At 44.9% G+C, this 13814-nt stretch overlaps 1 protein-coding gene across 7 annotated transcripts in view; it reads right to left on the bottom strand.

Annotated features, from left to right (window-relative positions):
• Window positions 1–13814, bottom strand: part of LOC133228833 (acyl-CoA dehydrogenase family member 10) — a 51833-nt gene that overhangs the window by 4430 nt on the left and 33589 nt on the right. For 6 of the 7 annotated variants that reach the window (XM_061384803.1, XM_061384805.1, XM_061384806.1 and 3 more), the window contains 6 exons: window positions 11177–11565; window positions 7477–7617; window positions 6853–6990; window positions 6637–6727; window positions 5543–5701; window positions 1891–2063 (listed from right to left, as the gene is read on the bottom strand). In XM_061384803.1, the coding sequence (XP_061240787.1) occupies window positions 1891–2063; window positions 5543–5701; window positions 6637–6727; window positions 6853–6990; window positions 7477–7617; window positions 11177–11565 (1091 nt within the window). The remainder of the gene's footprint in view (window positions 1–1890; window positions 2064–5542; window positions 5702–6636; window positions 6728–6852; window positions 6991–7476; window positions 7618–11176; window positions 11566–13814) is intronic. The other variant, XM_061384808.1, reaches the window with a different exon arrangement.

Here is a 13814-nt window from a genome sequence, read left to right as displayed (position 1 = left end):
GCACAGGAGAGGGCGGGGGCATGGGGGAAGCTAGACAATGTGGTGGCTGAACAAATTATCTCCAGGAACCCCTTTACTCCAGCCATTCTGCCCCATCTGGGCAGGCCTGGCCTCCAAGCAGGACAGAGCTTGATCTGAGTCGCCTGTGGCCCAGGACTACTCTGGTAACCAGGTAGTGACTGTGGGCGCCTCACACAGGCCAGGAGTGCGCCCTCTGCTGACAGAGGGCCTGCTTCACATCCTGAGGAACTCTTGGGAGCAAAGTCTGGGTGCCAGAGCCCTCTTGTGGGCAACTGTTATTGCAATGGGGATTCTATAGTCTTTGAAAACTACAATCAATCAGAAGAACTTAAGGGATCTTTTCTCTGCCCCCCTTTTTTTAACTAAAAACAGATAATGACACCAATTATATTACTAATGGCAGAAAAGTATACATTTTCAGACCAAAAAAAAAAAAAAGCATTTTTTTTAACAAAAAAATAGAATCATATCCTTTATAATGCTTTTGTAGCCTGCTTTTTTTTAATTAAGGGTTATCTCTTTACATATATTAAGAAACAGATTTCTACAGCGTTGCTTTGGAATTTCACTGCATGCCCATAACCAGGGTTATTTGACCAAGCTCTACTTGTTAGCCTCACAGGTTGTTTCAAAGTATTATAATCATGGTTGTGGTGAACCTCCTAGTATCAAATCTAATTACTCTTTATGATCAGGTCCTATGAGTGGGATGGCCACATCAATACTTGGAACCTTCTAAGACTGCTTTTGAACTGTGGTGTTGGAGAAGACTCTTGAGAGTCCCTTGGACTGCAAGGAGATCCAACCAGTCCATTCTGAAGGAGGTCAGTCCTGGGATTTCTTTGGAAGGAATGATGCTAAAACTGAAACTCCAGTACTTTGGCCACCTCATGTGAAGAGTTGACTCATTGGAAAAGACTCTGATGCTGGGAGGGATTGGGGGCAGGAGGAGAAGGGGACGACAGAGGATGAGATGGCTGGATGGCATCACCAACTCGATGGACATGAGTTTGAGTGAACTCCGGGAGTTGGTGATGGACAGGAGGCCTGGCGTGCTGCGATTCATGGGGTCGCAAAGAGTCGGACATGACTGAGCGACTGAACTGAACTGAAGACTTCTGGCATGTACACTCAAGCTGCTCTGCAGGATGAGACTAGATACTGTACCTGAGCCCTTAAAGAGAGCATTTTCTGAAATTTTTAAAGAAAATGCTCTTAAAAAAAAAAAAAACTAAAAACAAAAACATAAAACAAAGAAATTGGACAGTAAAAGGGTGTGAATCTCAGATTTGCTCAGTGATCTATGCACACATGACCATCTCTGTTCTTTGGACAGTATCTTGTGAGATATTTTGGGGGCTCAAAGGTTCCTTCAGTTTTCTTTGCAAAATTGGTATCACTGATTTGAATTACCATTGCCAGCAAGAGCTTTCATTTGTGTGGACTTGGAACCTTCCAGGGGTCACAGAAGAATAAAGTTTTAAATGTGCTGGGGGAGGAGGATGGTGCAGGGCTGGAAGCTAGAGCCCTGAGTTCTCTCTATTACCTGATTTTTAAAGATGAACTGATAGAAGAAATGGTCATCAATAGACCATGACCCTGTGGACTTGGAACCTTGCCCTCTGCTGTCACAGAGCCTGGCCTTTTCCTTCTGGTCACCTTGACAGGGCAAGGCCCATTCTGCTCTGGATTTGAAACTTTAGCAAAGTAAAAGAGGCAGAGCAAACACAAGGACACAGCTTCTTGTAAAGAACATCACCTTGCTTCACCTGCTAAGTCTGCTCTCAGGAAACAGTTAGGATTAGAAGTCTGAAAGGAAGACAGATGGGTCGTTCTGGTCCAGAGACAGGCGCAAAGAGAAGTACTTACTCGGGCCTTCATGAGCGCCAGCGCCCTCTCCGAGCAGCCAATCAGCCGCATGCAGTGATGGATCCTGCCGGGACCCAGTCGGCCCTGGGCAATCTCAAAGCCCCGGCCGGGGCCCAGGATGATGTTCTCTTTGGGCACACGGACCTGCTCGAACAGGACTTCACCGTGGCCACCTGAAAGACAGAAAGGGTACTTCGAGTGATCTGCCTACACATTTTCCTTGGATGTGTTTATCTCATCTGCTGGCAATATTTCTGCCCTTTTGTAGCCTTCTAACAGGAACGTGGTTGAACAGTGAGGGAGAACAAAATGGAGCCTATTAAAAATAGAAAATAAGTCACTAATTTACACAATAACAAATTAATAGCTTGGCATTCCTTTTCTAAAACATGACTCTAGGGATTTCCTGGTGGTCTAGTGGTTAAGAATCCACCTGCCAAAACAGGGGACATGGGTTCAACCCCTGATCTGGGAAGACCCCAAATGCCTCGCGGCAACTACGTCCATGCACCACAACTACTGAGTCTGCACTCTAGAGCCCAAATCGCAACTACTGAAGCCTGTGCACCTAGAGCCTATATTCTACCATAGGAGAGGCCACCAAAATGAGAAGCCCACACACCATGATGAGGAGCAGCCTCTGCTCACCGCAACTAAAGAAAGCCTGAAGGCAACTGTGAAGACCAGATACAACCAAAAATAAATCTTTTTTTTTTTTTTTAATTTTATTTCTAGATTTACCCTCCTCCCTCCCCCCTCCCCATACCATCCCCCTGGGCCGTCCCAGTGCACCAGCCCCAAGCATCCAGCATCGTGCACTGAACCTGGACTGGCATCTCGTTTCATACATGACATTTCACATGTTTCAATGCCATTCTCCCAAATCTTCCCACCCTCTCCCTCTTGCACAGAGTCCATAAGACTGATCTATACATCAGTGTCTCTTTTGCTGTCTCGTATACAGGGTTATCGTTACCATCTTTCTAAATTCCATATATATGCGTTAGTATACTGTATTTATGTTTTTCCTTCTGGCTTACTTCACTCTGTATAATAGGCTCCAGTTTCATCCACCTCATTAGAACTGATTCAAATGTATTCTTTTTAATGGCTGAGTAATACTCCATTGTGTATATGTACCACAGCTTTCTTATCCATTCATCTGCTGATGGACATCTAGGTTGCTTCCATGTCCTGGCTATTATAAACAGTGCTGCGATGAACATTGGGGTACATGTGTCTCTTTCCCTTCTGGTTTCCTCAGTGTGTATGCCCAGCAGTGGGATTGCTGGATCATAAGGCAGTTCTATTTCCAGTTTTTTAAGGAATCTCCACACTGTTCTCCATAGTGGCTGTACTAGTTTGCATTCCCACCAACAGTGTAAGAGGGTTCCCTTTTCTCCACACCCTCTCCAGCATTTATTATTTGTAGACTTTTGGATCGCAGCCATTCTGACTGGTGTGAAATGGTACCTCATAGTGGTTTTGATTTGCATTTCTCTGATAATGAGTGATGTTGAGCATCTTTTCATGTGTTTGTTAGCCATCTGTATGTCTTCTTTAGATCTTTGGCCCATTTTTTGATTGGGTCATTTATTTTTCTGGAGTTGAGCTGTAGGAGTTGCTTGTATATTTTTGAGATTAGTTGTTTGTCGGTTGCTTCATTTGCTATTATTTTCTCCCATTCTGAAGGCTGTCTTTTCACCTTGCTAATAGTTTCCTTTGATGTGCAGAAGCTTTTAAGTTTAATTAGGTCCCATTTGTTTATTTTTGCTTTTATTTCCAATATTCTGGGAGGTGGGTCATAGAAGATCCTGCTGTGATGTATGTCAGAGAGTGTTTTGCCTATGTTCTCCTCTAGGAGTTTTATAGTTTCTGGTCTTACGTTGAGATCTTTAATCCATTTTGAGTTTATTTTTGTATATGGTGTTAGAAAGTGTTCTAGTTTCATTCTTTTACAAGTGGTTGACCAGATTTCCCAGCACCACTCGTTAAAGAGATTGTCTTTAATCCACTGTATACTCTTGCCTCCTTTGTCAAAGATAAGGTGTCCATATGTGCGTGGATTTATCTCTGGGCTTTCTATTTTGTTCCATTGATCTATATTTCTGTCTTTGTGCCAGTACCATACTGTCTTGATAACTGTGGCTTTGTAGTAGAGCCTGAAGTCAGGTAGGTTGATTCCTCCAGTTCCATTTTTCTTTCTCAAGATGGCTTTGGCTATTCGAGGTTTTTTGTATTTCCATACAAATTGTGAAATTATTTGTTCTAGCTCTGTGAAGAATACTGTTGGTAGCTTGATAGGGATTGCATTGAATCTATAAATTGCTTTGGGTAGTATACTCATTTTCACTATATTGATTCTTCCAATCCATGAACATGGTATATTTCTCCATCTATTAGTGTCCTCTTTGATTTCTTTCACCAGTGTTTTATAGTTTTCTATATATAGGTCTTTAGTTTCTTTAGGTAGATATATTCCTAAGTATTTTATTCTTTTCGTTGCAATGGTGAATGGAATTGTTTCCTTAATTTCTCTTTCTGTTTTCTCATTATTAGTGTATAGGAATGCAAGGGATTTCTGTGTGTTGATTTTATATCCTGCAACTTTACTATAATCATTGATTAGTTCTAGTAATTTTCTGGTGGAGTCTTTAGGGTTTTCTATGTTGAGGATCATGTCATCTGCAAATAGTGAGAGTTTTACTTCTTCTTTTCCAATTTGGATTCCTTTTATTTCTTTTTCTGCTCTGATTGCTGTGGCCAAAACTTCCAAAACTATGTTGAATAGTAATGGTGAAAGTGGGCACCCTTGTCTTGTTCCTGACTTTAGAGGAAATGCTTTCAATTTTTCACCATTGAGGATACTGTTTGCTGTGGGTTTGTCATATATAGCTTTTATTATGTTGAGGTATGTTCCTTCTATTCCTGCTTTCTGGAGAGTTTTTATCATCAATGGGTGTTGAATTTTGTCAAAGGCTTTCTCTGCATCTATTGAGATAATCATATGGTTTTTGTTTTTCAATTTGTTAATGTGGTGTATTACTTTGATTGATTTGTGGATATTGAAGAATCCTTGCATCCCTGGGATAAAGCCCACTTGGTCATGGTGTATGATCTTTTTAATGTGTTGTTGGATTCTGATTGCTAGAATTTAAAAAAAAAAATTAAAAAAAAAAAAAAGGTAACTCTAACTTAAACTGGAACTCCCTAGCAGTATTGTGACTCTACAGTGTATTGACCCTATGGGAACTCTGAAGTCAAAATGTGGACATCATCAACAGAGAGAAAGAGCCCCTGTGAGAGGACCTCCAAGCCGGGAAATCGGCTTTCCACACTGAGGTCTAGAAGAGAAGGTCTGGAGGCCACTTCCTGCCTCCATTCTCTGTGGCCTTCTTACCTCCTAGACTCCTGCTTGTCTTCTATGATTAAAAGAGAAAACAACAACAACAACAGATGAATGCCTGTCTGAAACTTGCCAACATGGTTGATACTCATGAATGGAACTGAAATGCAGGAGCACATGGCCTTCCAAATTTCCTTAGACTCATAAAGGTGTTACTTTTGCACTGAGCAAGGGTTGCCCAAAGCCTTTTCCCCAGACCCAGACCCAGACCCACACAGAGAAGCAAGCTGTTCCCAAAAAGCCAACCTGGTGCATCCTCCAGCCCATACACCGTCAGTGGCCGGATGATTTTTATCCCTGGGGTATCCATGGGAACCAAGAGTATGGACTGCTGCTGGTGGCGTGGGGCATGTGGGTCTGTTTTTCCCATAAACACGCAGAGCTGGCAGCGAGGATCCAGGATGCCTGCCAGGAAAGGAGAGAGACAGACCCCCATCATCTGACACCAAGGCCATCAGCTCTCCTTAAACACTGAGTCTCCTGGCCCACAGAAGCTGAAGTCATTGAGCAGATGGGGCCCTTTAAGATGTCACGTGATCAGATGAGGACATGCAGCCCTCTGACCAGCAATAAGAGCAACTGGTTTCTGTCCCAGTGAGGAAGGAATCCAACATCCTAAGAACAGTTGATTTGTAAAGCACCACATTGGGTTGAAAATATACTTTGGAGACAAGAGTCTGAAAACTGCTACTTTATCAGTAGCAGCCTGTTCTGCTTTGTTCCCACGGGAGGTAGAAACATGCTGGCTTTGGGCACAGGCTTCAGATTCAGGCCAGCCTTGAACTCTGGGTGGTTCTCTACTTGCCAACAGGGGGGCTAGTACCTTGGGCAGTGACTCAAGTCACTTCTCCATCCTGGTTTCCTTCTCTGTGAAGTGGGGATAATACCACAGACCTTCTGGGGAAGGGTGGAGACTCAGTGAGGGGAGGTCCCCACAGCATGTACCGAGGGCCCTGGAGAGTTAAAGCCTAGTGAACGACAGGATTATCACCAGCCCTTCTGCTCTAGCACAGCTGACCTCACAAGAGGGGGACACCATTGAGGAAGTGACCTCCGGCCTGTCTAAAGGGAGACACCCACAGCAGAATGAAGAGAGTGGGGAGTGGAGGAGAGATTCCTGGAACTGTCACATGTGGGGTCACCTGGAGTCCATGTAGAACCTTTGGTTCTCTCAGGGTTTGCTGCCTCTTCTGGGAACAGAGACAGAATCTCCTTTGTGTTAACTGGAAGTGAAGCTAGTCCCTCCCACAGTTTCTCAGACAACAGCAGGGCAGAGAAGACGTGCTTGTCAGGGAAGACCCAGATAAATGTGATTGAAAAATGAATTTCAGGCCAAATACCTGTGATCCACCACTTGTGACCGTTGATGACATAGAAGCCATCTTCCTCTCGGATGGAAGACTCAATGTTGGTGGCATCTGAGGAGGCGACCTGAGTGAGAGCACATTCTGATTAGAGCTGGCAAGGGTCCTGAGTTCCCTGATGGCAGAGCCCGATGGGGCTGGGTGAGGGTCTGGCCTGATGAGGAGCGCCTGTGGGTGACCCAAGGTAGGCACCTGTGGCTCAGTCATAGCGAAACAGGAGCGAGCCTTTCCCTCCAGCAATGGAATCAACCAGCGGGCCTTCTGCTCCTCGGTGCCATATCGAACCAGAAGCTCCATGTTCCCCGTGTCTGGAGCAGAACAGTTAAAAATCTGGAATGAAGAAAAAGCATAAGAGTGACATCCACTTCCATATTTAAAATTCAAACATCTCAGAAACATGAACTCTTTCATGTCACAGGTCCTCTGACACCGTCAGGAAAGTCCTTCCTCTCCCCAAGGAAATGCAAAGACCCACAACATTCTGAATACAGTAGCTCAGAGGCCCCTGAAGCTCAACCTCAGAGCTCCTTGGGGAGAGAAAGTAGATTGGAGCTGTTGGATTGAGGCTCCACAGAAGCCAGCCAGGCTGTGCTCAGCCAGGCCCTAACTTCCTGAGAAGACGCCACCCCTGGCTCCTTTCCTGCTCTGGCTCCAGCCACCTGCCTGCAGTGTCTTTACTCATAAGAAGTCTGAGTTTGTGTCAGAGCTCCTGAGGCCAGTGCTGCTGCAGGGAACCCCATCAGCCTAGGAGGATGGCTGAACTCTCTGGAGGACAAGGATTTTCTCCCATGCTGAGGAAGACGGTAAAGAAAGTACCTCGGGAGCATACAGAGACGTGCCCATGACCTCACACAAATGTGCGTACTCCATGTTGGTCAGCCCTGCTCCGTATTTCTTCTTGGGATCAGTCTCCAGGGGTAGGAAAAGGTTCCAAAGTCCTTCAGCCTTGGCTTTCTCCTGTCATGGCAAAAAGAAATCAGGGGTTCACACAGGGTGGCCTTCATTTTATTTTGGCCCATGAAAAATAATAAGTCCTAATCATCAGGCGGGATACAACCCCACAGATCTGTGGGAGGAGAATGGGAGGTGTCTGGGGACAGCCCATTCCAAACAGGGATGGTGCAATCAGTTCACTTCCCCATGTCTACATCCCAGATGCCCCTCTAGCCCACTTCCATCACTGCTAGCATCACTACTGTCATCACAACACAGCTAGACCTCACATCATGAACACAAGAGTGTGAAGGTCCTTTAGCGAGTCTGCAGGGAACCAGCCCAGAGATGTGGCGGCAGTCTCAGTTGCTTTGAGAATAATATGATGATGATGGGTGATGAGGTACCTAAGGAAATCCCCTGTCCAGCTTTCTTCATGAGGCACAACTTTGGTCCTGGGGAAGTACCCCTAGGTTTCTGAACATAGCTCCCGACAGGGAAACCAGGGAGTCCAGCCTGGGAATCAGGAACCCAGGCCGTGAGTCAGACTGCCTGATTCAGACCCTGCCCCACCACACTTGTTGGGAGACCTTGGGCAAGATAGTGGAGCTCCCCATGACAGTTTCCTTATCCCTGACAGGGACGTCACCAACCACCCTACCAGTCACAGCTACTGAGTGAGACTAGGAATGGAGGTGACTGACTGGAAAAAGGATCCGAATGGGAAGATTATCAGGAGTTCAGGTTAGAGAAGGAGGCTCAGAAATGGATGGGAATCCAGGCAGCTTAGAGAATGGCAGCAGGACAAACACTCAGCAGTCCTGCTGTTCAGTGAGTGAGTGCCAGCTGTTTTATCTATCGAAAACTCTTCCGGTTCCAGGTAGGGACCACGGAGCTGCCCCCACGTGCCCAGTTCCTGCCCGGGTGTTGTGGGGTGGGTTGAGCTGGCACCTTGACTACAGCTCTGCCAGACTGTCCAAAGGCAGGGAGGGAGGCACGCAAATGACTAGGGTGCTACTACCCAAAGAAAGGAGAAGAGACACTAGGGAGCCAACCTATGTCCAAAACATGCATCTCACTAGATTGTTGGCAAGATTAATTAGGTAACACAGAGAACACAGAGGGTTGGACTCAGAAGCTGGGGCTACAATAAATATTAGTGATGATGGAAAGTCTTCCCACTGGGAGGGTACCACCTGGCTGGCTCTTCCATTACATGGGGGCTGCGCTCTAGAACATATACTTCTAGAATCAGCACATACACTTGTCTCATGACTGTGTTAAGCTAATTAGCTGAGACTGCAGTGACCAAGGAGAGGAAGGACAGATTAACTGGAACAAATGAAGCAGCAAAGGAAAGGAGAATTAGGAAAAGAAGCAAGGGAGTTCTGAGAAGAGGAAGAATAAGGAAATGAATAGAATCATCTCCTTGTGGGAGGGGAAAACACATAGATTTGAGCCCGGAAGATCTGCATTGAGTCCAGGTGATACTATTTCTAGTTGTGTCCCTGGACAAATTTGATTTCTTATCTTTAAATTGAGGTTCATAACGCTTAGCTCATAGGATTTGTGAGATGTAGTATAAATGCCAAATACTTCTCACTTACGAGTAGTAATGACACTTGATAAAAGCTGTGAGCCATTCTTTTACCACTCTCCCCAATAATCTTAGTTGTCCTTATGATTCCCATTCAGGTATGACCACAAGTAGAACATTCTCTAGGTTTTTCCTATACATTCACTTAGAAACTAGAAGTGTTCATGGCAATAATGTCTGCTTTCCAACACTTCTGTGCACTGGATGGGTACATTTAATGAGTGAGGATTAAGTGTGCAGGTCAGCAGGTGGGGTATAGGACATTTCATAAGGTAATGGGAGTACAGAATGGTATGCACCTTACTGATGAAAAGGACCTAAAATGGTCTCATTCAGGAATTCCCTGGCAGTCCAGTAGTTAGGACACAGTGCTTTCACGGGGCGGGGGGAGGGCAGGTCGGGGGAGGGTGTCAGGTTCGATCCCTGGTGGGGGAACTAAGATCCCGTGTGCTGTGGGGCCACAAAGCCCAAAGGCTGCAACTAGAGAAGCCAGAGCACTTTGGGGTCTGTGCGCTCTAGAGACCATGGGCCACAACTACTGAGCCTGTGTAAGAGATGCAACGAGAGGAAAAAAAAGTCAATGCACACAACTAGAGAAAGCCCATGCACCACAATGAAGACCCAGCCAGCCACAAGTTAAAAAAAAAGACACTGTAGAAACAGTAAGTGGACACAGAAGCATTCAAGCATTTGATGCACCTTGCTTGCACAGGATCCAAACCGCTTCTTATTCTGGGGTGCTCTCTCACTGTAAAAATTTCAGGGGCATCAACATGTGAGCATTGGACCTACACATGACTGGCTGAAAATTCCCACCTCAATCTCAGTGTCCTGGGGAAGCATCCAGTGGAGACCTCCTGGCCATTGCCCTAGTGACAGCTGTGACCACACTCCTGGCAGTCAGCATTCCCTTGGCTTCTACTGTCTCTTTCAGCTGGCTCTTCAGCCTCCCTGTCCATATTAGCAGCTAGCTGCTCACTCTGCTGCTTTGGTACCTGGAGTGACCTACACTGAGATCCCCACAGTGTCTCTCAGCTGGGGGCAGGGTAGCCAAATTACGGTGCACCCCCAATGTGGTCCTCTCGGGGATCCATCTCCAGGCACTGACATGGGATACATCATTAAATAACATAAGCCAGTGGGAGATTCAAATAATTGAATAAAACAGTTTCATTACAATAGGATGTGGGAATATATATATATATTTCTATATATTATAGGAATAATATATATATATATATTACTATGTACTAGAAGAATGGAACTGGAAGCCTATAAATCAAATTGTTGACAGTCACTATCTCAGAGGCCAGAGAACTTAATAGAACTCTTTCTATGTCATGAATTCTTTCTAATCTTGCCATGTTTGAACTCTGGTTAATTTGCAACAGGTTTGTTACTATGAAAGTAGAGATAATGCCAATTCATTTTAAAGTAGGTCTGGTTGCATCACAGGCAGAATATGTGCTCCTGAAGACCTCAGATAACTTAAGAACTAACACAAGCCAAGACCAATCCTGAAAAAGTACAGCAGGTATTTCCATTATACACTAAACTGATGTCACTGTGTGTCAGGAGCATAAACGTAGTTTACAGTTGATGTGGCCCTTCAGGTTTGATGTTACGGATTCTTTAAAGACAGCGTCATTTAACTGATGCAATTTATATCACTGTCTCAAATTTACATGATTCAGACATGTATAAAATGAGTCCATCTGCCTCAGAGTTAGAAGCCACAGACTTGGCATTCCTCTGCCTGCGGTGAGTATCAGGCCAGGACGTGGTCACACAGAAAGAACAATGAAGTGAAACTGAGTGATCTACGCTGGCTCTTTCTAGTGGTGGTGGCAGCAGAGACCACTGAACTCAACTCTTCCATCTCTTCACAGCCTGAGAAGGAATAGATATGGCCAGCTAAGGTTGGACGAGTTAAGCTAAGATATGGACGAGCTAAGGTTGGGCTGTACTAATGAAAGGCTGCTTTACCTTGAGATCTTCGACCAGTGGGGAGGGGGTCCACCTCTCAGCTGAGACCTGGTGACGCTGTAGCTCCGGCTCAGCGGGGTACACATGTCGTTCCATAAACTCCTTCAGCTGCTGATATAGCTCCCTGACTTGGTGGGGAAGGCCTTCTGGAGAGAAGATCAGAGCTCCCTTTGAGGCATGAGCTGGAGAAGAGTCTGTGGAGGTGACATAACTCCTCATGCCTGGGGTCCTCAGCAGAGACCATGTGTGGTGGGACCTCATTAATGGTTTGGTGGCTGGCATTTCCTTAAAAATCTGGAACCCCTCTTTGATTGCAAAATCCCATGCCAGGTTGGACATAAATTCTGTCAGCTTCCCAGTTTGTTTTGCAGTCGCCGAGCTTGCTTGCCCTAAGTAGAGGCAAAGAAAACCAGTGAGAACCCCCTAAACAACCCTTAATAGTACTAACGTATAACAGTATTGTTGTTCCATCAGCAGCAACTACAACTGCTGAGTACTTGACATGTACCAGACTTAGTGCTGAGTGTCTGATGTTCAACTTACTGAATTCCTGGAGTTGCATGACTGTTTTAATCCCCATTTTACAAAGATCAATAATCAGATTGATTACATTCTTTGCAGCCAAAGATGGAGAAGCTCTATACAGTCAGCAAAAATGAGACCAGGAGCTGACTACAACTCAGATCATGAACTCCTTATTGCCAAATTCAGACTTAAATTGAAGAAAGTAGGGAAAATCACTAGACCATTGCTGCTGCTGCTGCTAAGTCGCTTCAGTCGTGTCTGACTCTGTGCGACCCCAGAGACAGCAGCCCACCAGGCTTCCCTGTCCCTGGGATTCTCCAGGCAAGAACACTGGATTGGGTTGCCATTTCCTTCTCCAATGCATGAAAGTGAAAAGTGAAAATGAAGTCGCTCAGTCATGTCAGACTCTTCGCGACCCACCAGGCTCCTCCATCCATGGAATTTTCCAGGCAAGAGTACTGGAGTGGGTGCCATCGCCTTCTCCGACTAGACCATTGAGGTATGACCTAAATCAAATCCCTTACAATTATACAGTGGAAGTGACAAATAGATTTAAGGGACTAGATTGGGATTTAAGGGACTAGATTGGATAGACACAGTGCCTGATGAACTATGGACGGAGGTTGGTGACACTGTACAGGAGGCAGTGATCAAGACCATCCCTAAGGAAAAAAAAAGTGCAAAAAACCAAACTGGCTGTCTGAGGAGGCATTACAAATAGCTGTGAAAAGAAGAGAAGTGAAAAGCAAAGGAGAAAAGGAAAGATATACCCATTTGAATGCAGAGTTCTAACGAATAGCAAGCAGACATAAGTAAACCTTATAGCAAGCAGACATAAATAAACCTTCCTCAGTGGTCAGTGCAAAGAAATAGAGGAAAACAAAAGAATGGGAAAGACTAGAGATCTCTTCAAGAAAATTAGAGATACTAATGGAACATTTCATGCAAAGATGGGTTCAATAAAGGACAGAAATGGTAGGAACCTAGCAAAAGTAGAAGATATTAAGAAGAGATGGCAAGAATGCACAAAAAAACTGTACAAAAAAGATCTTCACGACCCAGATAATCACGATGGTGTGATCACTCACCTAGAGCCAGACATCCTGGAATGTGAAGTCAAGTGGGCCTTAGAAAACATCACTACGAACAAAGCCAGTGGAGGTGAAGGAATTCTAATTGAGTTATTTCAAATCCTGTGAAAGTGCTGCACTCAACATGCCACCAAATTTGGAAAACTCAACAGTGGTCACAGGACTGGAAAAGGTCAGTTTTCATTCCAATCCCAAAGAAAGGCAATGCCAAAGAATGCTCAAACTACCGCACAATTGCACTCATCTCACATGCTAGTAAAGCAATGCTCAAAATTCTCCAAGCCAGGCTTCAGCAACATGTGAACCGTGAACTTCCAGATGTTCAAGCTGGTTTTAGAAAAGGCAGAGGAACCAGAGATCAAATTGCCAACATCCGTTGGATCATCGAAAAAGCAAGAGAGTTCCAGAAAAATATCTATTTCTGCTTTATTGACTATGCCAAAGCCTTTGACTGTGTCGATCACAATAAACTGTGGAAAATTCTGAGGGAGATGGGAATACCAGACCACCTGACCTGCCTCTTGAGAAATCTGTATGCAGGTCAGGAAGCAACAGTTAGAACTGGACATGGAACAACAGACTGGTTGCAAACAGGAAAAGGAGTACATCAAGGCTGTATATTGTCACCCTGCTTATTTAACTTATATGCAGAGTACATCATGAGAAACGCTGGACTGGAAGAAGCACAAGCTGGAATCAAGATTGCCAGGAGAAATATCAATAACCTCAGATGTGCAGATGACACCACCCTTATGGCAGAAAGTGAAGAAGAACTAAAGAGCCTCTTGATGAAGGTAAAAGAGGAGAGTGAAAAAGTTGGCTTAAAGCTCAACATTCAGAAAACGAAGATCATGGCATCCGGCCCCATCATTTCATGGCAAATAGATGGGGAAACAGTGTCAGACTTTATTTTTGGGGGCTCCAAAATCACTGCAGATGGTGACTGCAACCATGAAATTAAAAGATGCTTGCTCCTTGGAAGGAAAGTTATGACCAACCTAGATAGCATATTAAAAAGCAGA

Source organism: Bos javanicus, chromosome 17 (assembly GCF_032452875.1).
Source record: "Bos javanicus breed banteng chromosome 17, ARS-OSU_banteng_1.0, whole genome shotgun sequence".
Taxonomy (NCBI): Eukaryota; Metazoa; Chordata; class Mammalia; order Artiodactyla; family Bovidae; genus Bos; species Bos javanicus.
Note: the sequence above shows the minus strand (reverse complement) of the source record. Positions and strands in the feature narration are given on the sequence as shown.